Below are 26,365 nucleotides of genomic sequence, written 5' to 3'. Positions count from 1 at the left end.
GATCTCACCATTTTCCCAGGCTGGCCTCAAATTCCTGGGCTCAAGAGAGATCTGTCCACCTCAGTCTTCCAAAGTGCTAAGATTATAGGTGTGAACCACCGCACCTGGCCTCATCACCCACTTCTTATTGGCCAAGTAGATCAAAGTAGCAGCTCCCCTTGACTTTTTGAGCTATTTATTTATTTATTTTTGAGATGGAGTCTTGCGCTGTCACCCAGCCTAGAGTGCAGTGGCGCAATCTTGGCTTACTGCAATCTCTGCCTCCCGGATTCAAGCGTTTCTCCTGCCTCTGCCTCCGAAGTAGCTGGGATTATAGGCGCCTGCCACCACGCCTGGCTAATTTTTATATTTTTATTAGTGATGGGGTTTCATCATGTTGGGCAGGCCGGTCTAGAACTTCCAGCCTCAAGTGATCCACCCGCTCAGCCTCCCAAAGTGCTGGGATTACAGGCATGAGTCATTGCGCCCGGCTCTTTTTGACCTTTAAAGCAATCAAGTTATCAGCAAGGAAAGAGGAAAATGTATTTAATTCTGTGCTTCTCCATGTTTTGAATACCAAACAGAACTTGGCACTAGAAGGCATTAAATATCAATTTAATGAATGAAGTATCTCCCGACTGCCAGTTTTGTAATCTTCTGATGTATGGCTCTGTTTCTGTCACTGACCCTGCTGAAAATTCTAAATTAATCCCACGCTCTTTGTTTTCTAGCCAGTTGACTGTTTTTAACCCCTGCATATCAGGCTTTCTGTGATCTAGCCCAGCCCTTCTGTGTAGTCTTATCTCTTGTTACTCTCCTTTTTCCAAGACTGGCTTATTTGTTCCCTGAGAGGTGCTTTGTATAATTTCTTCCAACTTGAATTTTCTCTCGTTGTTCTCAATACTTCCTGTTCACAACTTTCCTTTAACTTTCTGTGGGGCAGCGTTTGCCTCCTTTATAAAGTTTTTGTTGTCTGCTACCTTGCCCAAGAGGGGCTCTTTGCTTTCTCTGAGCTCCCACAAAACATTGTACCTCTGTATGTTAACGTACATTTTGTCTTGTATTATACAACATAACCCCCTCTAGGTGGTTAGCACCTTGGATAAGGAGTGCAGCCTTTTTGTTGTCTGTGTGTAAGTGCCTAACATAACAAATTGTGTGTAACACATGTAACATTAATGAATGTTAAATGCAGTGAAACTGGTCTTGAATTAAATTCTGGTAGAAAGAGCAAGTGATTTGTTGTAGAGGTGTAAGTGGATCAGGATAAGCAGTTTTATCCCTCACTTTATTACTAAGGCTACCTGGGTAAGTCACTTAATTTCTTTATGTGCTGGCACTGTCAGAGAGAGAAAATGTTTTTTTTTTTTTTTTTTTTTCCTGTCTACCTTGAGAAGAAGTGATGAGAATAAATTAGAAAGCCTAATAAATTAGAAAGCTGGATGTGGTGGTGGATACCTGCCGTGCCTGCTATTTGAGAGGCTCTTATGGGAGGATTGCTTGAATCTAGGAGTTCAAGGCTAGTCTGGGCAGCATAGTGAGACCCTGACTCGATAAAAAGGTAGAACTCTTACATATACTGGTATTAAAATTTGCATTTAAAAGGACACTAAAGAATCCACATTTTGGAGTTGCCTTTTAAGGGAGAGTGTTTTCTTATGAACCATCTTTTAGGAGGCATTAGTGTAGAACTGTGCTATATGTTGACCCTGGAGGTGGCTATAATTCTCCTTGTTCCTTGCTTGTAAAGCTTTCTAGTGGTATTGAGAGATTACAAACAGTCATTATTGCATTTTTTTTTTTTTTGACTTTGCATTGAAACCTCTAGTTCATGCTTTGCCCATTAATTTAACTGTAGCCATTGAAAAGCTGGTGAGTATATCAAGCTAGCTAAATACAGCCTGTATATACAGGCTTGAAAAGCTAATTGGAAACAGCAGTTTCCTATGAAGCATGAATAAACAGTGAAGAGAAGTGTAGTTTACAAAGGGTCAGGAGTATGACTACTTAGTCTAATATGGCAATTGTGTATGTAAATGAGTTAATTCAAAATTAGAGCACTCTCATTTCAGCCCTAGACTCCCTGATCAAAATAAACTTGAGAAATGAATTGTCTAATATAGGCACTTGCTATTAGTGCCACTTTAGCAATTTTCTGGAGTTGAAACAGGAATCGTATGTGTATTGAAAGGCGTATGTTTCCATGGCCATTTTTACTAATGTTTCATAGGTGATCTCAGTAAAGCTCTAAGCTAGTTTGCAGTATGCCCATTTCCTGTATAAACCATTTAATTTAAATGACTCTGCTTGTCTCACTATTAAATTTGTGTGGTAGATCATAGCCTGTTAGCTGTTATTGGAAGTTTTCTGGAGTTATTATAGGCCTCTCATATATGTAGTTTCTTATACATATTATTGGATACTCCCCTCTGCCCCTTCCCAATTTCAACTATTGAATCCTTAAATTCGTGTGTTTTGGTTATGCAGAAGTTAGTTATCAGGTTGTATGGTTCCCAATAAGTGAGGAAATTGGGAAGTGTTTTTTTTTTTTTTTTTTTTTTTTTTTTTTTTTTTTTTTTTTTTTTTTTTTTTCAGTGCTTATTAACTAGAAGGGGGTTTTCTAGTTTAGCTTAAGGCCTTCGTGAGGTCCAATAGCTTGTTTGAGAGGACAGCTATGGAACTTGAGCTGTTTACATGTTTTTTTAATACTGTGAGTGTATTAGGAAAATTGTAACAAGTCCTTCTCTTGTTCTTTAGGACTTAAATGAGTTTAAAGAGATGACAACATGTGTTTTCCCCAGGTAAGCACGCTGTGTTGTTTAAAAGAGTCTGCAGGGCGTGGTGGCTCACACCTATAATCACACCACTTTGGGAGGCAGAGGTGGGAGGATCATTTGAGCCCAGGAGTTCAGTACCAGCCCAGGCAACATAGTGAAACCCATCTCTACAAAAAATAAAAACTTAGCTGGGCATGATGGCATACCTGTGGTCCAGCTACTCGGGAGGCTGAAGTGGGCAAATTGCTTGAACCCAGGAGGTCTAGGCTGCAGTGAGCTGTAATAGTGCCACTACACTCCAGCCTGGGTGACAGTGAGATCCTGTCTCCAAACAATAAAAATAAAAAAGATTCCTCGTGACATGTACAATACAAATAGGCATATAGTGATTTGTGATTTGTCAAAACCATTAGGTCATGATTAGAGTCCAGTTTATATAAGCCTGGGACTTATTTACTGTTTCCAATGTTGTGATGGCTTGCTTTTATAATTCATGACTGGTTTTGTTATTGAAAAATCACAGTTTGAACTGAGAGTGAAAGTAGACAGCAACTCCTTTTTTCTTATCCCTCATCTTGCTGTCTTAAGAAGTGGTGAAGTATCCTTGACATGGCTCTGTCTGTCTTACATGTAGGATGTACCCTGTAACTATTGAAGTGTCCAATTGAGAGTGCTCAAGAGTCAGTCAAGAACTGTCTGTCTGGCTAGAGATTGTATTTTATCCACTTCAAGTCAGTGCCTTTTTCTGTTGATGTTTTCCACAGTTATTGCACCTTTGTTCTAATAGGTCACATGTCACATATCTCTAAGACCTAATAGGTCAGCCATGTGGAGCCTACAGAACAAGTGTTGGTGTTTTAGGACCTGTTGAAGAGGGATAGGCGTGGTATTCAAGCAATTGCTCTTTCAGCTGGCTTATTTCCTTTTACCTACTGTGTTCACGTTTATATGAAAAAAATAGAGAAATAGGGTTTTTGTGTGAGTTTCTCCCCCCTGCTTTTTTTTTTTTTTTTTTTAATATTTCTGATCTCTGAAATGGAATAATAAGAAATAAAAACAACAGCATGAAAGTACTGATTGCAGATTTTGGCCCTCCAGAAGAATTTATAGTTTACAAACCTGAAGAGTAGCAGTAAATGGTAGCAGGGAATGGTAGACTGGCAGCAGTATTTGAACCATGTTAAACCATGTGAGAGTATTTGACTCACACTTGAGATTGATGGAGCCTGGGCTTTCTCAGGGTCCGGTGAATCTGGAACTTGTACGCCAGGTGTGGACTCTCCTGCAATCACTGGATGAAGTCTCTGAGGATGGGACCGAGTAACTACCCCGACATACTAGGGATGCTGGTGCTGGGTTCAAAACGGCCAATGTGTTTAATTCCTTTGTCTGTGTTTAAGTATTTTATGTATTATTTTATGTTTTAAGTATGTATTTTATGTATTAAGTATTTTAAGTAGCTTACATATTGAGTAAAAGATGTTTCAAACATTGATAAACATTTTGTTTACCTTGTTAAAAATTCTTTTTAGACTCTTGGATACTAAACTGATGGCCAGCACACAACCTTTTAAGGTATTATTCATTTGCTGCTTTATAAAGTGACTGCATTTTACTGAGTGAAATGAATGCCAGAACAGTGTAGCCTTCTGGCAAAAGTTTGGAGGTATTTAATGCATCTGTAAAAATCTTTGTTCATTTGGTTATACTTTGTGTATTATAAAAATTAAACTAGCTACTTCTCTTTCACATCGAAAAAAAATGAAGACTTCTGTGTTTCTTTAAAGAACACAAGGGGGCAGTACTAGCTGCTGCCTTTTTATTTATTTATTTATTTTTTTGGGTCAGTGAATCTCTTTAGTATATATTGTACTGAGGTGATGAAGTCTCATAATTCTTTGCTTCCTGGTTTGCAGGATATTATTAACAACACATCCCTTGCGGAATTGGAAAAGCGGTTAAAAGAGACACCTTTCAACCCTCCTAAAGTTGGTAAGAATATTAAACAAATCTGAAAGCCTCTAAATTCTTTGTAGTAATTATTGATGTATATTGTAGAAGAAAGGCAGAATGGCTCTGGAAACCATATTGTTCATTTATAGATTTTGGCTGAATTCACTTGCACGTACCTTGTGCTGAATTACTGTTTTTTAAATAGAGATGGTCTTTTACTTCTACATCTATTTTATGTTAATGGAGTTGGATAGCCATTCATTGAGAATTTTAGCAGTTAAAGCTTCAAGGCTTTTATTTCTTGATTTATGGAATTCTCCTAAAACTTGATGTGCCCTTCTTTTCTTTGATACATCGTTTAAGCAGAGAAGAAGAGCTAGCAATTAATCACCAGGAGTAGAGTAAAAAATATATTTTCTGTCTCAGAAAAGCCCAAGAACTGGATTTACAGATGAGATTAAGGCAAGTCCTCACCCTGCCTCCTTTTCAGCTGGTTTAGATAGTAGAAACAGCAGCACTGAGGAAAACCAGAAGTAGGGAGATGAGATGGAGGTGTTTTGCCACCTCTGGCCATACTCAGGTATGCAGAAAACCTTCCAGGTGCTGCTTCCTTAGTCCCTGTTAGCCTAATTGTGCTGCCCATGTGGCGATTACGGAGCCATTAGCTGTAGCCTGAAAACTGCTAAAGACATGGATAATAGGACTAATGGTTTAGAAATTGATAATGCAGGGTATTAAAGCAGCCAACATTACAATAATTTGCCTCTTTCTGGGTAACAGTCCAATAAAAGAATTAAGAAAAGTGGTGGTGGGGCCATGGGGGGAGAAAACCTAGACCTTTTCTATAGCAGTATAATGGAAATAATTGATTTTGGAAAGAATGTGTTTCGGTTGATGATGGAGTGGAAGATATTACCTAGGTGGCTATCATGTTAAACGCCTTTTTTTAAAAAAAGACATCAAGTCTAATATACTTACAGAAGTTAAAGAATTCTTGCTTAAGGAACATTGTACTGATATACAAACAGTTCCAGTTTTTTCATTGTTAATTTCCATTCATGCTTTTGATTCTGTGTTGCAACCTCCCTGAAATTTATTTCCAGAATGGTTCTAGGAAATACTTATTTATGAGTTATTGTTTTAGCTTATTATTTCCATATACAATAGTAGTTAGCATCTGGTAGAGAATTAAGTCTAAAACAAGTCATTTCTGTTAGAGTTTATCTGGTCACATCTGTATTTATCAGTGTCACAAAAAACCATATTATATATAAAATGGTCTTTGATGTAAAGTGGCTTCGGGATCCAAGGCCAGCATTATAGTAAGTTCAGTTAATTTTGGAGTTGGTTGTGCTGTCAACTTTTGATCTCTAAGCTTGGGAACATAGTAGAGGACAGTAGTGAATTTGAGCTGTCAATATTGAATTGCAATCTTTTGCTTTTTGAGGGGAGGGTTACCTTAGGTATTGATAGGTAGTTTTTGAGTGCTTACCATGTATCAAGCACTAGGTAAAAGTTTAACTTATGTTATCTGATCCCAGCAACCTTTTGAAGAAGGTTTGATTATTATCTCTGTTTTACAAAAATGGAAGCTTAGCTATAAAGTGACTTGCCTAAGGTCATATAGCAAATAAACAGTGGAGCAGAGATTCAAACTCATTGTGACTCCAGAGCCCATGCTGTTAACCTTTATTCTGAATCGTCTGTTGTGTCCTGATGTGACCATCCTGTAGAAGGGAAGAATGTCCTTTTCATGGCCTTAGAAAGCAAGCAGAGAGGAATAATTGTCCTAGAGCGAGTTATGCATGATCATAAATAGGACCCACCAGTGTGGGATGAGAAAGCCAACGGCTGAGTTCTTCATGATGTAACTGAGGCATTTCTGTATCCCAGACCAAAGCTGTCATTTTCAGTGACTCTGCTTGTATTGTAAGGTGTTATATGGAGAGCATTAAGGAATAGATAGCTTTTTTTTCTGCCTATTTAGGATATTTCTGTAGCATATACTAATGCAATTGGAATTGGTCGGGCAATGTGCTTACTAGTCTTTGTTTTGAGGAAAACTTTTTTTTCCTTTTCTTTTCTTAGAAAGTGCCAAAGGTTTTCCCAGTTATGACACAGCGTCTGAAATGCTCCACGAGGCAGGCTACGATGCCTACATCACAGGGCTGTGCTTCATCTCCATGGCCAATTACCTAGGTATGTATTACATGTGTTTCAGTCAAACAGGCCATGATCTAGAACAGATCTCACCCATCTCCTGGCTTAGGCTGCTGTAATAAGTCACTGTAGACTGTGGGACTTAAACAACAGACATTTATTTATTATAGTTCTGGAGGCTGGGAAGTCTAAGACCCAGTGGCCAGCAGTCTGGTATCCAGTGATAGTCCACTTTCTGGTTTACAGATGGCTGCCTTCTTGTGTTGTCACATGGTAGAGAGCATAGACAGCAGAAGCCGTGCCTACTCTTCTTTTTTTTAAGAGTCAGGGTCTCACCCTGTCACCCAGGCTGGAAGTACAGTGGTACAATCATAGCTTACTGCAACCCTGAACTCCTGGGTTTAAGAGATCCTCCCACCTCAGCCTCCCAGGTAGCTGGGACTACAGGTGTGCACCACCATGCCTGGCTAACTTTTAAATTTTTTAATAGAGACAGAATCTTGTTATGTTAATTAGGCTAGTCTAGAATTTCTAGGCTCAAGCGATCCTCCTACCTTAACTTCCCAAAGCGTTGGGATTTCAGGCATGAGCCACCGCACCTGCCCTCCTGACAGTTCTTATAAAGGCACTAATTCCCTCATAACCTAATTACCTCCTAAAGGTCTCACTTCCAAATACCATCCTATTGGGGTTTAGGCTTCAACATATGAATTTTAGGGGCACACAAACATTGAACCTATATCACTACCATTTTCTTGGGATCCACTCACCCAGTTAGAAGTGGGAGCATTTTGAGGTAGGAGTAGGAGGACATGAGGGAAGGGGAATTGGCAAGGAAAACCACTGACACTTCCTGTGGTATGGTACTTGGTCCATAAGAGTGCCTTTCACCCTTGTTGAATCATGGTGTTGCTTTAAATCTGGTTTGGTCTAAACTTTCAGGCTTGGTCTGTGTGACTATGAATAATAATACCTCTCTTCTTTTCTTCATTAGGTTCTTTTCTCAGTCCTCCAAAAATTCATGTGTCTGCCAGATCAAAACTCATTGAACCTTTTTTTAACAAGTAAGTAATCAGAGAGTTCCAATTCCCAAGTTATCTTAATGTGGAACAGCCTACTATCTTGGGATGTCAGTTTGGAGTGATTGGGAGCTGTAGCACATTTTTAGATAAAATATTTTTCATCTCAAGTGACTCAGATGTTTTTTGAAAGTAGAAATTGACCTTTTGGGAAATAAATGTATTAAAAATATAGGCTTCAAAAAAAGAAAAAAGAAAACATTGCTAGAGGTAGTGCATCTCTTCCCAGAAAAAGAACTAGTAGTTCTGGCATTTAAATTTTCCATGAGTTGGGCCAGGCATGGTGGCTCACACCTGTAATCACAGCACTTGGGTGGATCATTTGAGGTCAGGAGTTCAAGGCCAGCCTGGCCAACATGGTAAAACCCTGTCTAAATATACAAAAATTAGCCAGGCGTGATGGTGGGTTCCTGTAATCCCAGCTACTCAGGAGGCTGAGGTGGGAGAATTGCTTCAACCCAGGAGGCAGAGATTGCATTGTGCTGAGATGGCACCACTGCACTCCAGCCTGGGCAACAGAGCAAAACTCTATCAAAAAAAAAAAAAAAAAAAAAAAAATCCTATTTAATAGATGTTTATGTATGGTTCCACCTACACCCTGAGAAATTTGACATGTGAGATTATTATTTATGCTTGCATTATTATCTGATTAAATAATATTGTGTCTAAGAAGATGTTGGTTCTATAAATAGCTTTTAAGAAATCCATGAAGTTGAGGCCAGGCACAGTGGCTCACACCTGTAATCCCAGCACTTTGGGAGGCCGAGGCGGGCAGATCACCTGAGGTCGGGAGTTTGAGACCAGCCTGACCAACATGGAGAAATCCCATTTCTACTAAAAATACAAAATTCGTCAGGCGTGGTCCATGCATGCCTACAATCCTATCTACTCGGGAAGCTGAGGCAGGAGAATCGCTTCAACCTGGGAGGTGGAGGTTGCGGTGAGCTGAGATGGCACCATTGTACTCCAGCCTTGGCTACAAGGGCAAGACTCCATCTAAAAAAAAAAAAAACAGAGAAACCCATGAAGTTTTGTGCTGGGTGCTGTGGCTCACACCCGTAATCCCAGCACCTTGGGAGGCTGAGATGGGCAGATCACGTGAGGCCAGGAGTTTGAGACCAGCCTGGCCATGGTGAAACCTCATCTCTACTGAAAATACAAAATCTAGCTGGGCGTATTGGCAAGCCCTTGTAATCCTAGCTACTTGAGATGCTGAGGCAGGATAATCACTTGAACTTGGGAGGCAAAAGTTGCAGTGAACCATCATTGCACCACTGTACTCCAGCCTGGGAGACAGAGTGAGACCCCATCTTAAAAAAAAAAAAGGGAAAAGAAAAAAAAGAAATCCGTGAAGTTTTGATTGCAATTACATCCTGAGCCCTCATCTGAATGGACCTAATGAAGCAAAGGCTTGCTCGTATATTTTCATTGTTGTAAGCAGTCAGAGTGATTTAGGCAGAAGTTTTAAGTTCAGACCATGTTTAAAGAAGACTTACTTCAAGGTGTGCTTTGTGCTTGCTTAACAAAGCTGAGATTGAAGTTAAGGATGCGGTCCTCAAACAGGCTACAGTTTGGTTCTGTGCCAGAACCCTAAAGCATCATCTTTACCCCAGCTCCAAGGCAGGGTTGGTTCTAGAGGTTCTGTGCAAGCCAGACAGAACAAGGCAGCCTGCGACTATTATTACCACTGAAAGAAGTCACGATTTCAGTGTTGCGTTGGTCGCATCATTTTTTTTTTTTTTCTGTTTACTAAGAAACAACTTTTTTTTTTTTTTTTTTTTTTTCTATGAAGCAGTTTACAGTCCTGTCATTGCTTTGCTGGGTAAGAATACTGTACCATCTCCTGCAGACGTCTGTATAAATGCTTGTGTTTAGGTGGTGTGCTGCAGACACACGTCAGTTCTAAACATCTGGATTCCTAAGGTGCCAAATTGGTGTTGTCTGAGTTTGTTAATTTTATCATATTGTGCCTTCTTATTTTTTAAATCTTTTTTCTTCTTTTCTATGAAAGTTCAGAAATAAATGTATATGTCTTTCAAAGTGGACTGGGGAACAGTGTAGTGTATATTGGAAATTAAGGTGAATTTTTCTGTGTGGAAAATCAATTCTGGTAACCACTGAGTCCTTGCTGTTCTTTAAGAGTAAAACATGATTGTCTTAGCTCATTTCTTTTTTGGGGCAGTGTTTGTCTTTGTAAATCTTTGGAAATGTAGCTTAAGCTATAGACCATAGAACCCACAGGTGATGTTAAATAGCTTTTTTTTTTTTGAAATGGGGTCTCACTTTGTCTCCCAGGCTAGAGTGTGGAGTGCAGTGGCATGATCTCAGTTCACTGCAACGTCTGCCTCCTGGGTTCAAGCAGTCCTGCCTCAGCCTCCGGAGTAGCTGGAACTACAGGTGTGTACCACGCCTGGCTAATTTTTATATTTTTAGTAAACATGGGGTTTCACCATACTGACCAGGCTGGTCTCAAACTCCTACCCTCAGGTTATCTGCCTGCCTCAGTCTCCCAGAGTGCTGGGATTATAGACGTGAACCACCATGCCCGGCTAAATATAGTTCTGATTACGACTGTTCCTTACATTTTTATGTACTGGATGTGAAATTCATTATTTGGCATTAGTTTTCAACTGGAGAGATGTCGACTCATTTGTAATTTTTTTTTTTTTTTTTTTGAGGCAGAGTCTTGCTCTTTTGCCCAGGCTGGCATGCTCTCTGCAGCCTCCATCTCCTGAGCTCAAGCAAGCCTCCTACCTCAACCTCCTGAGTAGTCATTTGTAAATGTTTAAACAGTAGAAATATTAAAACAGTGATCCTGCTTCTCCACTAAAGTTAACGCCTTATAAAATCAGATATTGGATACAAACTGGGTTGTAGGTTCCCAAACCTCAATTGTTGACTTCTGTGTGCTTACAGGCTCAATGCCACATGGAAGCTGCATCTAGTTTATTACTTATGTATGTGACCAACATGCAGAGCAATCAAAATAAACTGATAAAAAAGCTTAGTTGGGCCGGGTGTGGTGGCTCATGCCTGTAATCCCAGCGCTTTGGGAGGTTGAAGTGGGCAGATGGACTTGAGGTCAGGAGTTCGAGATCAGCCTGGCCAACATGGTGAAACCCAGTCTGTACTAAAAGTACAAAAATTAAATGTATGTGGTGGCAGATGCCTGTAGTACCAGCTATTTGGAAGGCTGAGATAGGAGATCACTTGAACCGAAGAGGCAGATGTTGCGGTGAGCCTGGATCACACCACTGTACTCCAACCTGGGCAATAAGAACGAGACTCCATCTCAAAAAAAAAAAAAAAAAGAAGAAAGTAGGATTTCTGGGGCAGGTGCAGTGGCTCATGTCTATAATCCCAACATTTTGGAAAGGCGAGGAGGGAGGGTTGCTTGAGCCCAGGAGTTTGAGAGCAGCCCGGACCATGTGGCAAAACTCCGTCTCTACAAAAAATACAAAAATGAGCTGTGTGTGTGGCATGCATACCTGTAGTGCCAGTACTTGGGAGGCTGAGGCAGGAGGATCACTTGAGTCTGGGAACAAAGAACCAAAAAAAAAAAAAGAAGGAAAAAAAAACAATTGCTTTTTTTGACATCTCTTTCTGTGTTAATATTGACCTTGTTCTTATTTGCAGGTGTGATTTATTACATTAAACCTTGATTTTTGTCGTTTTTCTTGTTTACCCTTGTAGAGAAACATTCAACAGTTGCTTCCAATATTATTTCAAGCTTATGATTTTAGAAAAATATGCAGATTTTTCTGAAGGTTAATTTATTTTGACACCAGCCTTTTTAAAATGTAATCTTTACCAAACATGCATAGTTCTAACATAAATTTGGATGAACATTAAACTGCCCATGTATGCAAATAATATTTTACTTTGCTCTCACCAGATTTAATATTTAAAAAGTACACCTCAAGGGGAAGTAAACTTCACTTACTTTTGCATTCTAAATTAGGATTTAGTAGCATTAGTTATGCCATTTTGGGAAGCTTTATCAGGTCAACTGTTGAGGAAATCCTGAGACTGCTGTTGATCAAGCAGTATACAAAGACTGAATGTGATATTAGGTGTTTTTTAAGCCCTACTGGTCTAGATGTCCCATGAAGGTTTTGCATGGTGCCATTTTGTCTTTTTTGTGGCCTGGGCACCTCCCATAGTCCTCCTTCCTTTTTTGGAATCAGGAAGAAAGTCATGAGAGAATTGAGCCATGGAAATCAGGATCAGTCCACTGCTAATGACAGGCTGTGTGGAATGCACTCTTTGTTTATATTGGAGGCTCTCTCATCAGGAAATGATTTACCTTCTTTTATAACCTTGGTCAGTTTTAATCAATGCATTGAAAACCAGACTTAACGTTAAGATCCTTTGGTCAAATCCAGATCCTTTTAGGCTAGAAAGAGCTAAAAATACTCTCTGCTGTAGCTTTTTATTTTACAGCAGAAAGCACAAAATCATACTTTCGTCTTACGTTTTGTTAACTGTCTTCAATATTGTCAAGACAGCTTAACCCTTTTGTGAAGGTTTTTGGGAAGGTTGTTTTCTGTTTACCTTAGTTCTTAGAAAGAGGAAGAATATGAGCAGGCCTCTTGGCCAATTGCTGTAAGCAATGGAATGTTTGAAGATGAGCTAGGTACCTGTAGTTTAATGTACAGGATAGCTGCCTTGTTCTGAATCTGAACAGGGTTCTGCTGGAAATCTAGATCTTGCAATGACATTGCTTTATGATCTTCTGAGCTACTGATCAGACAAGGAATGATCCACTCTTGGACAAGTGTTTTCTCCTCTGTAAAATGGGGATAAAATGATTCACCTTCTGTATTGGTCCATTTTCATAATGCTGATAAAGACATACCTGAGACAGGGCAATTTACAAAATAAAGAGGTTTATTGCATTTATAGTTTCACACGGCTGGGAAGGCCTCACAATCATGGCAGAAGGTGAAAGCCACATCTCACATGGCAGCAGACAAGAAAAGAGAGCTTGTGCAGGGAAACTCCTATTTGTAAAATTGTAAGATCTTGTGAGATTCATTCACTGTCAAGAGAACAGCTCAGGAAAGACCCACCCCATAAATTAATCACCTCCCTCTGAGTTCCTCTCATGATATGTGGGAATTGTGGGAGTTATAATTCAAGATGAGATTTGGTTGTAGACATAGCCAAATCATATCATTCCACCCCTGACCCCTCCCAAATCTCATATCCTCAGAATTCAAAACCAATCATGCCTGTCCAACAGTCCCCCAAAGTCTTATTTCAGCATTAACTTAAAAGTCCACAGTACAAAGTCTCATTCGAGACAGGCTAAGTTTGCCTTCTGTCTATTAGCATGTAAAATCAAAAGCAAGTTAGTTACTTCCTAGATACAATGGGGGTACAGGCAGTGAATAAATACAGCCATTCCAAATGGGAGTAATTGGCCACAGGCCTTATTACCTGTATGATCTTGGGCAAGTTACACAGCTCTGAAATCCAGCAAGGCAGTCACATCTTAAAGCTCCAAAATGATCTCCTTTGACTCCATGTGAGTCAATTCAGATCATACTGATGCAGGAGGTGGGCTCCCAGAGTCTTGGGCAGCTTTGCTCCTGTGGCTTTTCAGGGTGTATAGCCTCTCTCTTGGCGGCTTTCATGTGCTGGTGTTGAGTGTCTGTGGCTTTTTCATATGCATGGTGCAAGCTGTCAGTGGTTCTACCATTCTGGAATCTGAAGGACAGTGGCCCTCTTCTCTCAGCTGTACTAGGGTGGTGCCCCAGTAGGGACTCTGTGTGGTGGATCCGACCCCACATTTCCCTTCTGCACTGCCCTAGCAGAAGTTCTCGATGAGAGCCCCGCCCCTTCAGCAAACTTCTTCCTGGGCATCCAGTCATTTCCATACATCTTCTGAAATCTAGGTGGAGGTTCCCAAACCTCAATTCTTGACTTCTGTGTGCTTGCAGGCCCAGTGCCACATGGAAGCTGCCAAGGCCTGGGGCTTCCACCCTCTGAAGTAATAGCCTGAGCTCTATGTTGGCCACTTTTAGTCACAGCTGGAGCAGCTGGGATGCAGGGCACCAAGTCCCTAGACTGCACACAGCACAGGTATCCTAGGCCTTGCCCATGAAACCATTTTTTCCTCCTAGACCTCTGGGCCTTTGGTGGAAGGGGCTGCCTTGAAGACCTCTCACATGCCCTGGAGACATTTTCCCCATTGTCTTTGGCTCCTCGTCACTTATGCAAATTTCTGCAGCCAGCTTAATTTCTCCTCACAAAATGGGATTTTTTTTTTCTATTGAATTGTCAAGTTGCAGATTTTCCAAACTTTTATGCTCTGCTTTCCTTATAAAACTGAATGCCTTTAACAGCACTCAAGTCACCTCTTAAATGCTTTGCTACTTATAAATTTCTTCTGCCAGGTATCCTAAATCATCTCTCTCAAGCTCAAAGTTCTACAAATCTGTAGAGCAAGGGCAAAATGCTGCCAGTCTCTTTGCTAAAACATAACAGGAGTCACCTTTACTCCAGTTCCCAACAAGTTCCCCGTCTCCATCTGGACCACCTCAGCCTGGATTTCATTGTCCATATCATTATCAGCATTTTGGTCAAAGCCATTCAGCATGTCTCTAGGGAGTTCCAAACTTTCCCACATTTTTCTTTCTTATTCTGAGCCCTCCAAACTATTCTGACCTCTGCCTGTTATCCAGTTGCAAAGTCATTTCCACATTTTTGGATAGCTTTTCAGCAGCACCCTACTCCCAGTACCAATTTACTGTATTAGTCTATTTTCATGCTGCTGATAAAGACATACCTGAGACTGGGCAATTTACAAAAGAAAGAGGCTTATTGGACTTAAAGTTCCACGCTGGGGAGGCCTCACAATCATGGCAGAAGGTGAAAGGCATGTCTCACATGGCAGCAGACAAGAGAGCTTGTGCAGAGAAACTCCCGTTTTTAAAACCATCAGATCTCTTGAGACAGATTCACTATCACAATAACAGTGCAGGAAAGAGCCACCCCCTTAATTCAGTCTCTTGCCACCGCATTCCTCCCACGACATGTGGGAATTGTGGGAGTTACAACTCAAGGTGAGATTTGGATGGGGATACAGTCAAACCATATCATCTTGCATAGAGGTTATAAGGATTGTATGAGATGTGAAAGGACTTTGATAGTTCTTAGAATTTAGTAAGTGCCCAGTATAAATTCTTTTTCTTTTCTTGAAATATAAGGGGTTTGGAGAGGATTGGGGAGATATTGGTCAAAGGACACAAAATTTCATTTAGTAGGAATAAATTCAAGAGCTCTATTATAAAGCATGGTGACTGTAGTTACGAACAGTGTATTGTAAACTTGAAAATTATCAGAAGAGTAGATTTTAAGTGTTTTCACTGGAAAAAGTGAGTATGTAAGGTAGTGGATATGTTAGCCTAATTTAGCCATCTTACAACATATACATATTTCAACACATATTGTACACATGAATATATATAATTTTTAGTTGTTAGTTAAAAATAAATAAGGCTGGGCATGGTGGTTCATGCCCATAATCCTAGCACTTTGGGAGACCAAGGGATGTGGATTGCTTGAGGCCAGGAGTTTAAGACCCAGGCAGGGCAACATAGTGAGACCTCACCTCTTAAAAAAAAACTAGCTGGGGATGGTGGCACATGCCTGTAGTCCCAGCTACTGAGGAGGCTGAGGCAAGAGGATTGCTTAAGCCCAGGAGGTTGAGGCTGCAGTGAGCTGTGGTTGCAGCATTGCACTCCACCCCTGGGGACAGAGCAAGACCCTGTCTTAAAAAAATAGATAAAAATAAAAAACATAAGAAGACCTAACATGCTAGGAGATTCAGTAAAAGTAGATGTGGTAGCAGAATATGTTTTATGTTTTAGTTTAATGAAAAAGAAACTGTTAGCTTGTGGATATAAAATTGAGTGCAGTAGCAACAAATGTGAAGCTTGTGGATATAAAATTGAGTGCTGTAGCAACAAATGTGAAGTTCTACTTTGGTTGTAACTACCCTTTGGTGTTTGCTTATGAAAAATCAGATGATTAGCCGGGTGCGTTGGCTCATGCCTGTAATCCCAGCACTTTGGGAGGCCAAGGAGGGTGGATTACGAGGTCAGTAGTTCGAGACCAGTCTGGCCAACATGGTGAAAACCCGTCACTACTAAAAATACAAAGATTAGCCAGGTGTGGTGGTGGCGCCTGTAATCTCAGCTACCCCGGGAGGCTGAAGCAGGAGAATCGCTTGAACCCGGGTGGCAGAGATTGCAATGAGCCAAGACTGTGTTACTGCACTCCAGCCTGGGCGACAGAGGGAGACTCCATCTCAAACAAAAAGAAAAATCATATTGTGATTGTGTCACATTGGTATGTAATAGAAGCAAAATTGCTTTGATATGGGACATTTAAAGTTTTGTTTTTCAAATGAATATAATGCAGTGTATGGAAGGTTGAATAGGTATACATAACAGCTATACGTACAGAGGATTGAGGAAGAAAACTGTGGTGCCTAAATAAAAGCACACCAATGTTTTCTCCATTTTTCTCTATGGCAAGCAATTGCATGCTGGCTGCAAATTGGGTTTTTTCTTGTAATTTGCACGTGCTTGACTTTTTTTTTTTTTTTTGAGACGGAGTTTCACTCATGTTACCCAGGCTGGAGTGCAATGGCACGATCTCGGCTCACCGCAACCTCCGCCTCCTGGGTTCAGGCAATTCTCCTGCCTCAGCCTCCTGAGTCGCTGAGATTACAGGCACGCGCCACCATGCCCAGCTAATTTTTTGTATTTTTAGTAGAGACGGGGTTTCACCATGTTGACCAGGATGGTCTCGATCTCTTGACCTCGTGATCCACCCGCCTCGGCCTCCCAAAGTGCTGGGATTACAGGCTTGAGCCACCGCGCCCAGCCACGTGCTTGACTTTTAACATCAGAGAGATTTTAAACTGAAGGATTAAAGATTTCTTCCCAGTTTCAAATTATTTTGGGTGGAAAAAAAAAAAGATTTCTTCCCAGCCCTCTCCCTGGTAATGGACAGAGCAAGGCTTTATTTACTACTCACCAGCACAACTGCCATTCGTGCCCAGCAGCACAGCATGCAGGGTCAGTATGGGCTGTTAAGGGACCCCATGTGTCCAGCTTGTCTCTCTGGAGGGTGCTGCCTGATCACTTGCAGGGAAGCCCTTGCTTAACCTTCCGTTGTCCAGCCTGTCCCTCACTCATACAGAGAAGCAGTGTATTGAATTGAGTCTTACAGTAATTCCGCCTCTCCTCCATGGGACTTCCAGCTTCCCAACATAAACATGAGTTGTAACATAGTTTTACTGTTGGTAAGCGCATAGCTGTCAGTATCAAAACACTCCACAGGATTCGTTTCCATTTGAATTTAAATATTTAAAAAGCCATTTGATTTCTCCAGTAGAATTGCTTCACTTCAGGACCTCATGGAGTATAGTATAGTACATTTGAATCCCAGCTCTGCCCCTTATTACCTGTGTGATCTTGGGCAAGTTATTCACCCTCTCTGTGCCTCAACTTCCTCATCTATAAATTGAGAATATTAGAACCTATTTGATAGTGTTATTGTGAAGATGAAATGACAGAGTGCCTGGTAACGTCATTAGGCCTCAGTTAACTTGTCACTGCTGTTACTACTGTAGTGACATTTATACTTTGAGACACCTTTCTGAGTAGATAAGGGGAACAGAAGGAGTGCTGTTTTGTTTTCATAGAAGATGCTGTGTAATGGTACCTTCTGCACTGTGTACATCCATTAAACAGGACTTTGTTTGGAATTACTCAGCCTTGACTAGAAAACATAGGAGATGCCCCCAGAAAACCTGTATGTAACTAAATGATATGCAGTGAGAAGATTGAATACTTTATTGTTCTTTGTTTCTCCCCTTTGAATAATATGGTTAGTTCTTAGTCTTAGTTCTGTATTGTGTTTTCAGTTTTAGACTTTTTTTTTTGAGATGGAGTTTCACTTCGTTGCTCAGGCTGGAGTGCAGTGGCATCATCTTGGCTCACTTGAAACCTCTGCCTCAGCCTCCTGAGTAGCTGGGATTACAGGTGCCCACCACCATTCCTAGCTAATTTTTGTATTTTTAGTAGAGATGGGCTTTCATCAAATTGGCCATGCTGGTCTTGAACTCCTGACCTCAAGTGAACCATCCACCTTGGCCTCCCAAAGTGATGGAATTACAGGCTTGAGCCACCACGCCTGGCCCAGTTTTAGGCTTTTATTGGGAAAAGGAAGTAAAGAAATATATCTACTAAGTAATCTATTAGAAGTTGTTTCTTTCCTTTTTTAAAAAAATTTTTTCTTTTTCCCTTGAGATAGGGTCTTGCTCTATCACCCAGGCTAGAGTGCAAACATGCAGTCATGGCTTACTGCACCCTCAACCTTTTGGGCATAAGTGATCCTCCTGCTTCAGCCTCCCAGGTAGCTACTAAAGGTGCATGCCACCATGTCTGACTAATTTTTTTTTTTTTTTTGGTAGAGATGGGATTCTCACTATGTTGCCCTTGATGGTCTTAACTCCTAGGCTCAAGCAGTCCTCCCACCTCTGCCTCCCAGAGTGCTGGGATTATAGGCATGAGCCACTGTGCCCAGCCTCTTTCCCTTTTCTTTCTTTCATTCTTTTTTTTTTGAGACAGAGTCTCACTTTGTTGCCCAGGCTGGAGTACAGTGGCATGATATCAGCTCACTGCAACTTCCACCTCCCAGGTTCAAACTATCATCCTGCCTCAGTCTCCTGAGTAGTACTACAAGCACATGCTACCATGCCTGGCTAATGTTTGTAGTTTTGGTAGTGACAGGGTTTCACCATGTTGACCAGGCTGGTCTCAAACTCTTGACTTCGTAATCCACCCACCTTGGCCTCCCAAAGTGCTGCGATTATAGCTCTGAGCCACCACGCCTGGCCCTCTTTCCTTTTTCAAAACCACTTTATTGTGATATAAATTCACATACCATATAGTTCACATATTTAAAGTGTATAGTTCAATGGTTTTTGGCATATTGCATTATTAATTTTTTTAATTTGGTAAAATATATAACAACTTTTGCCATTTAACCTTTTAAAATGTACAGATTGATGGCATTAATTACATTCAGGATATTGTACAACCATAGCCGCTGTTTCCAGAACTTTTTCATCACCCCAAACAGAAACTCAATAACCAGCGGGCCAGTAACTCCCTATCCTCCCCCTCCCCTCAGCTCCTGGTTACCTCTAATCTGACTCCGAATTTGTCCTTTTGCGAGCTGTTTCTTTTTGAGCAACTCATTGCTTCACTGACATTTTAATTTATTATAACTGTCTATATTTTACATCAGCTGGAACATTTTTCTTTTGTAATTGTATTACTGCCTTAAGTTTAGATCACACCTTGGGCACATAAACTTTAAGATACATAGATGTCTAGCTGTGTAGCTCTCTCAGCTAGGGTGGCTTATGCATAAGGCAGCAGGAGCGTAAGGGAAAGACCCAAGGCTTCAAGGTAGGTTGGTTGGGTTGATGCCACTGGGCCAGAGATTTGTCTTGCCAAAGCTGTGTTTCTACATCTGTGAACTGGAGATCATAATCTCCACCTTGTCTGACAGCAGCATTGATAAGGCTGCTTAGTGTTGGGTATGGCATGCCATAGGTGTGCAGAGAGGGTAGTTGTTACTGTGACTTACACTGCAGTGAACTTGAAGAAAATAATGAAAATCTCATTTTTCATTTCATTTTTAAAATATTTTTTTAAAATTTATATATATTTTTTGGAGACAGAGTTTGTCACCTAGGCTGGAGGCAACCTCCACCTCCAAGGCTCCAGGTATTCTCATTTTTCGGCCTACTGAGTAGCTGGGATTACAGGTGCATGCCATCATGCCCAGCAGGTTTTTTGTAGTTTTAGTAGAGATGGGGTTTCACCCTGTTGGCCACGCTGGTCTCAAACTCCTAGCTTCAAGCGATCTGCCCACCTCAGTCTCCCAAAGTGTTGAGTTTACAGGCGTGAGCCACTGCGCTGGCTTTTTTTTTTTTNTTTTTCTGTGAGACTGAGTCTCGCTTTGTTGCCCAGGCTGGAGTGCAATGGCATGATCTTGGCTCACTGTAACCTCCACCTCCCAGGTTCAAGTGATTCTCCTGCCTCAGCCTTCTGAGTAGCTGGAATTACTGAGTAGCATACCACCACACCCAGTTAATTTTTGTATTTTTAGTAGAGATGAGGTTTCACCATGTTCATCAGGCTGGTATCGAACTCCTAACCTTGTGATTCACCTGCCGTGGCTTCCCAAAATGCTGAGATTACAGGTGTGAGCCACTGTGCCTAGCCCGTGCCAGTATTTTTTAAAATTATTTTTTTGAGACAGGGTCTGGCTCTGTCACCCAGGCTGGAGTGCAGTGCAGCAAACGTGGCTCACCGCCTTCTGGGCTCAAGGGATCCTCCTCCTCCACCCTCCCAAGCAGCAGGGACTAAAAGTGCATGCTACCACACCCAGCTTTTTTTTTTTTTTTTTTAAGTTTTTCATAGAGATGAGGTCTCGCTGTGTTACCCAGAGTGGTCTTGAACTTCTGGACACGAGATTCTCCTGTCTTGGCTTCCCATAGTGCTGGGTAGTTTTTCATTTTATGGATGGATGGTGGTGGAGAAACACAGCAGTGTGTTCTGAGCTGAGGATCCTTGGGTGGCAGTCTCTGTGTTGATAGAAGTAAAGTGGCCCACATACATGATGCCAATAAAAATTGTTTAATAGAGAATGGCAATTTAGATAGATATCTTCTTAAGAAAAATAACTGTCTTTGCATCTTAAAGGTCTTGCTGCAAAGTTGGGTTGTACGCAAGAAGAAAACACTTACTCTGTGTGTTATTTGCACTCATTTCTTGGAGCCTTCTGACGCTGGTGAGGCTGTGTGATTTGTAAGGCAATAGGGTCGACAACACAGCCTCCTCCATTTGTCTGCCTGTTCCGGGCTCATCCCTTGTCATCTCTTTCCCAGAAGCACTTGGTGATGCCAGAACCGAAGTCAGGGTAGGCAGGAAGATGGCCACTTGCAGCAGTGGTGATCATGGGCCCCTTCTTTCTTATTTGCTGGCTTTCCCAAGAACTTGGTAGTAGTTATCCTTTAACTTTATATTAATGTGCTTGCATAACGGAGTAACAAATCTTTTGAAATAAGATATCCTCTGCCCTGTAGCTTTTGCCAAAAATGGGTCTGGAACCTGGGATTGGGAGCACAGCTTATCATAAACTAACTCCATGTTGACAGTTGTGCAGTTGTGGATATTACTCTTTAATTATAAAGAGCCCAGGAAATGTGCCTTAAAAAAAAATCAAGTCCCCATTTTCAACCTCTTTTAGATTGTGTAAATTTTGGAGTCAGGTGCCATGGGGGAGTAAAATCATAGTACTGCAGATGCTTTGAGCAGCCTGCCAGATTCCACAGGGCTTTTGGCCAGTTTTTCCCTAGTTCACAAAATATATTTCCCCCTAATACACAAGATGCATTTTTTTCTTCCTCATGTACTTTAACCAAAGCCCTTTATTTTGCCTTAAAGTCTTGTTTATTTCATTTTTGTCTCCCCAAGTTACCATGATAAAAAGAATCTCCGTGAATTGGCTTGGTTCAATTACCCTCAAAGTTTAAAGCACTGATTTTCACAAAGGCAAAAGACAGGGATATTAAATTACTGTGAAGCCTTGAGTCTGGTTTTTTAAGACTGGGAACAAGTGCTACTTCAGGGAAGGGACTGCTTTCCTCAAGTCGATACTGCCTTATCTCATTTCTGCCTTGTGATCTGGATTGCCACAAGATTTATCAGGTATGCTTCTTCTGTGGCAGCATCAAAAGGCTGCTTTTTGTTGTTGTTTTTGAGACGGAGTCTCTCTCTGTCACCCAGGCCAGGGTGCAATGGCATGATCTCAGCTCCCTGCAACCTCCACCTCTTGAGTTCAAGTGATTCTCCTGCCTCATCCTACTGAGTAGCTGGTATTACAGCCATGCACCACCACACCTGGTTAATTTTTGTGTTTTTAGTAGAGACAGTGTTTCACCATGTTGACCAGGCCGATCTCAATCTTCTGACCTTGTGATCTGCCTGTCTCGGCATCCCAGAGTGCTGGGATTATAGGCATGAGTCATTGCACCCAGCCAAAAAGGCTGCTTTTTAAAGAAACCTTTCAGGACACCCATCCAGCAACTTGTACTTGGTATGGTAGCCCCACAGCGCCACAGGGCTGTCCACCTGTTGAGCTGTTCTAGTCTTGTGTTTGCTCTGGTTACTTTAAAGTACATTTCTCCCTGGCTTAATAACTTGTTTATTATTATAATTTAAAAAGTAGCTAGTTGAGGTAAAAGGAAATTGTCAACCCTTGGATGTATATTTAATCAGCTTGCCTCCTCTGTAGTAGGGTATTGGATTAGTGTTCTGTGGCCGCTGTAACTAGTTACTGCAAGCTTGGTGACTTAAAATACCAAGTGTTTTAGGTGAATACATCTTTCATAGTTCTGGAGGCCAGAAGTTTCAAATCAAGTCATTAGCATTGCTGAGCTCCCTTCATAGGCTCTGGGGAGGAATCTGTCCCTTGCCTCCCTTGGCTTCCAGTGGCTGCCGGCATTCCTTGGCATCCCTTGACGTCCCTTGGCTTAGGGCCACATCGCACCAGTCTGTCCCTATGATCACATTACCTCTTCCTCTGTGTGTGTCCCTCGGTGTCTCTGTCATGAGGATACGTGTGATGGCAGTGAGGCCTCACTTGTATAATCCCAGATGATCTTACCTCAGGGTCCTTAATATAATAGCATCTACTAAGACTCCTTTTCCAACTAAGGCAGGATTCAGAGGTTCCAGGGTGTAGAAAGTGGACATATCTTGGAGGCCACCATTCAGCCCACTGTAGGCATGTTAGTAGTGAAGTCAACATTCTTAGGTATTCCCAGCCCTTCATTGGTCCTGGGTAGGAGCAAGTGGGCAATAGTTGTTTCCAAGGCTATTTAGCATTTAATTTGCAGTGTTCAAGGATTAGCAGTATACTCTAAGAAATTTGGACTACCTATCAAATAGCTTATCCATTGAACACCTTCCATCATGCATAGTCTGTCACCTGTATTGACTATTGTTTCTAAAGGCAACCCTCACAGGTAGGGGAAAAAGTGCCCATTTGAAAGTGGAGACATTGCCTAGGGCCCCAGGAGTGGCAGAGTCAGGGATAATCAAGTCTGTGCTGCACTCAGAAGGGATTCTTCCTTCACAGCACATAGTCTCTATCAGGGACAGTGCTACAGTCAGTTGCATATCTTTCTAAGAGACAATGTTAGTCTCTTTGAAAGAAGATTTCCTTCTCTCTCAGTGTTTGGCCTGAGCACAGACTCTAAAAGATGTTGACTTAGACCATTGGATTGTGTGGGGCTTGTTTCCTCTGACACTTTACAATCTGTTGTTTTATGGGCCCTGCAGACGTTGCCTTTGTATAATGCTTAACTTAATGTTTTTAGTTGATGTAATTTGGTATGCTTCATTTGATGGATACTGTTCAAATAAATGAGCTGCTGGTTTTATTTTTTTCTTCCTTTTTTTTTTGGCCTTTATTACTAGTGTTGTATGTATCTAAGAAATGACATGAGTTGGCTTAAGGACAAATGTTGAGTAACGCTCTATTTGTCAAAACAGCAAGCGCCTAGATTGAAAACTGTGTTCCCTCACCTGAGTGAAATTAAAATAACTGATGCCACAGTCACTCCCTTCTAGCCAGTGGTAACCCCTGTTTTACACAGGAGCTTTAGTGAGAAAAATAAATGAGCTTATTTTGTGAGAGATGTCTGCATGCTTCCTACCCTGAATGATAAAATTAGTTTTTTATAGCACATAAATATGTATAATGATGAGCCTTGCATACAAGGTTCTTATGAAGTGCTTTTACTGCTGTGCCCTGAAGGAAATACCAAGACCATTTGCAAGTACAGTAGAGCTGCTAGTCAGTAAAGGTTTCAATTTCTATTTAGAAGGCTTGGGACTTGGGGTGAGCCACAAATTAATTCCCTGCTCAAATTGTGTTGAGATTAGGTTGTATTCAACATTTCTGTATCCCAGTCTGTAGTGTTAGAAGAGGGGTACAATTTTACTTGGAAATCTCTTTTTTGAGATAAGTCGGAAGTGTAGTCTTGATGGAAGCAGAAAGCAGATGGATACGAATGCAAATTTTGACTCGGGAAGTGAAAATACTGAGTTCTTAGGAGGAAGGATAAAGAGTTTCCTGGCTTGAGGTTTTTCCTTTTGCTAGGAAGAGAGACCAGCATGAACACTTTTCTTTCTTCAGTCACGTCATGACATCAGAAGTCCGTCTAGATTATCCAGACCTGTGTGTGCATCATTATACAAACTAAGCCCCTGTGTTCATACACCTCTGAGGCCGATGCTGATTCACTCATTTTCCTGATGGTGATCTCGGTGTGTGGGACCAGGTGTGCCTGGCAAGCCTAATGCCCAGGTAGCAGCTCGCTTTGCACTGCAGTCCTGGGAAGGTTGTCCTTTTAGTCTCTAGCCACATAGCTCTTCCCTGCCTGTTGTTCCTGTTGCCTTGAAAATTTGCTCTACCCAAAGCTGTTCCTCAGACAGCAACCTCATTTTTTGTATCTGGGCGCTGCGCCATCACACAAAGCTATAATTTAATCAGCCCTTCGAGTATTATAAAAAAATGTTTCTGGGATGTTGTATCCTGAGCACTTGCTTCTCTTATATATACGAGGGCTTTGCCTAGTGATTTAGAACGAAAACCCTTGTCCTTAGCTGCTCCCTCTGGGACCCTAGGCTTACCATTTCACAGGGAGGCTGTGGAGACAGCTCAGGTTAAAAGCCACTCGAGAGAGAGAAAGCAGGGCCTGTGTGTGTAGGGCGGGTAGTGGGAAGCTTAGGGTCTGCCCCTGTGGTGACCAAGGGCAAGTAGCTGAATTTGGAAAAACCTGCTTCCCATTCTCAGTACAGAGAGACCCATAACTTCCAGACAGGAGAGGATCAACTGAGGCTGAACAGGCCATGATAAATGTTATTTTAGTTAGAATTTTTTTTTCTGTTTAAAACACAAAAATCCCACTCATAGTTCCTCAGCCCAGAAGAGAAAAACCTGTCATCTTAGAGAATTTCCTGCTAGTTTGTGTTCTGTGTCTATTTTATTTCGTTTACTAATTGACGTCAGTGTTCCTCATTTGCTGATTGAGATTATACTTGTTATATAATTGTATAACAACACAACAAAAAAGCTAGGTGCGGTGGTGTGCACCTGTCATTCCAGCTATCTATGAGGCTGAGGTGGGAGGATCCCTTGAGGCCAAGAGTTTGAGTCTAGCCTGGGTAACATAGAACCTGTCTCAATTTAAAAGATATATTTATAACTTGCATGTCCTGCATGTGTATCCCAGAATTTAAATTTTTAAAAAGAATAAAATACATATGTATATACTTTATATATATATAAAGTATATGTGTATATAAGGAATTTTCGAACACATTAAAACTCGTGGTCAGCATCACGTAGACAGCCTTCAGTGGTCTGCCAGCCAGATCTGTCGTGGTTCACTCACAACCTTCCTTCGTGGTTGGAGCTCTTCTCAATACAGGCCTGCGTTGCACTGCACTGGCTCCAACGCTGGGCGTGACCATTTTTTGCTAACTGCTTGTTAAAGTGGCTGCCCATCTAACCCGTCTAATTCATGATCCTTCTCTGCCATCGGTTTTAGGACTGGAAAGCCTGCTGCCTCAGGAGCAAAACTAAGTATTTCCTTTCCTTTGTGAATCAAATCTGTGATTTCATAGATAGATTTGGTAATGTAGAATTTGAAAGAACTATAATGATCTTTTTAGTTCCCAGCGGTTTGGGTTTCCATCCAGAGTACTCCTGAATCACCTTTAGGACTGCTTGCATGCATTTTTGAATATCATACTTTGTTTTCTTGAGCATAGCTGCATAAAGTGGGTTAATAACAGCATTGTTTTGCAACCCATTTGTGTTCACCGGAGAACTAGGGAATAGTTTGGATAAGTCACAGTCCAAGGCAAGCTATTGTGTCATCAAAGAATAACCTTTGATCTTAGTATACTTGTACATGTGTAATCTGTGTCTGAAGCTTTGTGGTATGAGCAGAGGATTTTGATAAGGTTAGAGGTTTCTGATTCTTTTATATTTGTGTTACTCTCTCAAGTGTTTGCCAATCTTCAGTGCTACATTGGTGGCTAAAGCTTAATTTGTGGCCAAATCACAGAAACAGGTTAGACTTTTGATGATGAGTTACCAAGAGAGTAGTTTGAGTAATCTTTTTTTTTTTTTTAAACTTCTTAAAAACAAGAATGGCGGCCGGGCGCGGTGGCTCACGCCTGTAATCCCAGCACTTTGGGAGGCCGAGGCGGGTGGATCACGAGGTCAAGAGATCGAGACCATCCT

The 26,365-nt window shown here is 41.3% G+C and overlaps 1 protein-coding gene across 3 annotated transcripts in view; it reads left to right on the top strand.

Annotated features, from left to right (window-relative positions):
* PARN (poly(A)-specific ribonuclease) overlaps nt 1–26,365 on the top strand; it is a 200,313-nt gene that overhangs the window by 43,144 nt on the left and 130,804 nt on the right. For all 3 annotated transcript variants that reach the window (XR_001828543.2, XM_017540011.2, XM_017540012.2), the window contains exons 14-18: nt 2,737–2,780; nt 4,289–4,331; nt 4,673–4,748; nt 6,798–6,908; nt 7,864–7,933. Coding sequence is in view for 2 of the 3 variants with exons in the window: in XM_017540011.2 (XP_017395500.1) it covers nt 2,737–2,780; nt 4,289–4,331; nt 4,673–4,748; nt 6,798–6,908; nt 7,864–7,933 (344 nt within the window). In the remaining variant the exon portion in view is untranslated. The remainder of the gene's footprint in view (nt 1–2,736; nt 2,781–4,288; nt 4,332–4,672; nt 4,749–6,797; nt 6,909–7,863; nt 7,934–26,365) is intronic.

The sequence above is a fragment of the Cebus imitator genome, unplaced genomic scaffold (genome assembly GCF_001604975.1).
Source record: "Cebus imitator isolate Cc_AM_T3 unplaced genomic scaffold, Cebus_imitator-1.0 Scaffold122, whole genome shotgun sequence".
Classification (NCBI taxonomy): domain Eukaryota; kingdom Metazoa; phylum Chordata; class Mammalia; order Primates; family Cebidae; genus Cebus; species Cebus imitator.
This window is presented reverse-complemented; position numbering and strand designations above follow the sequence as displayed.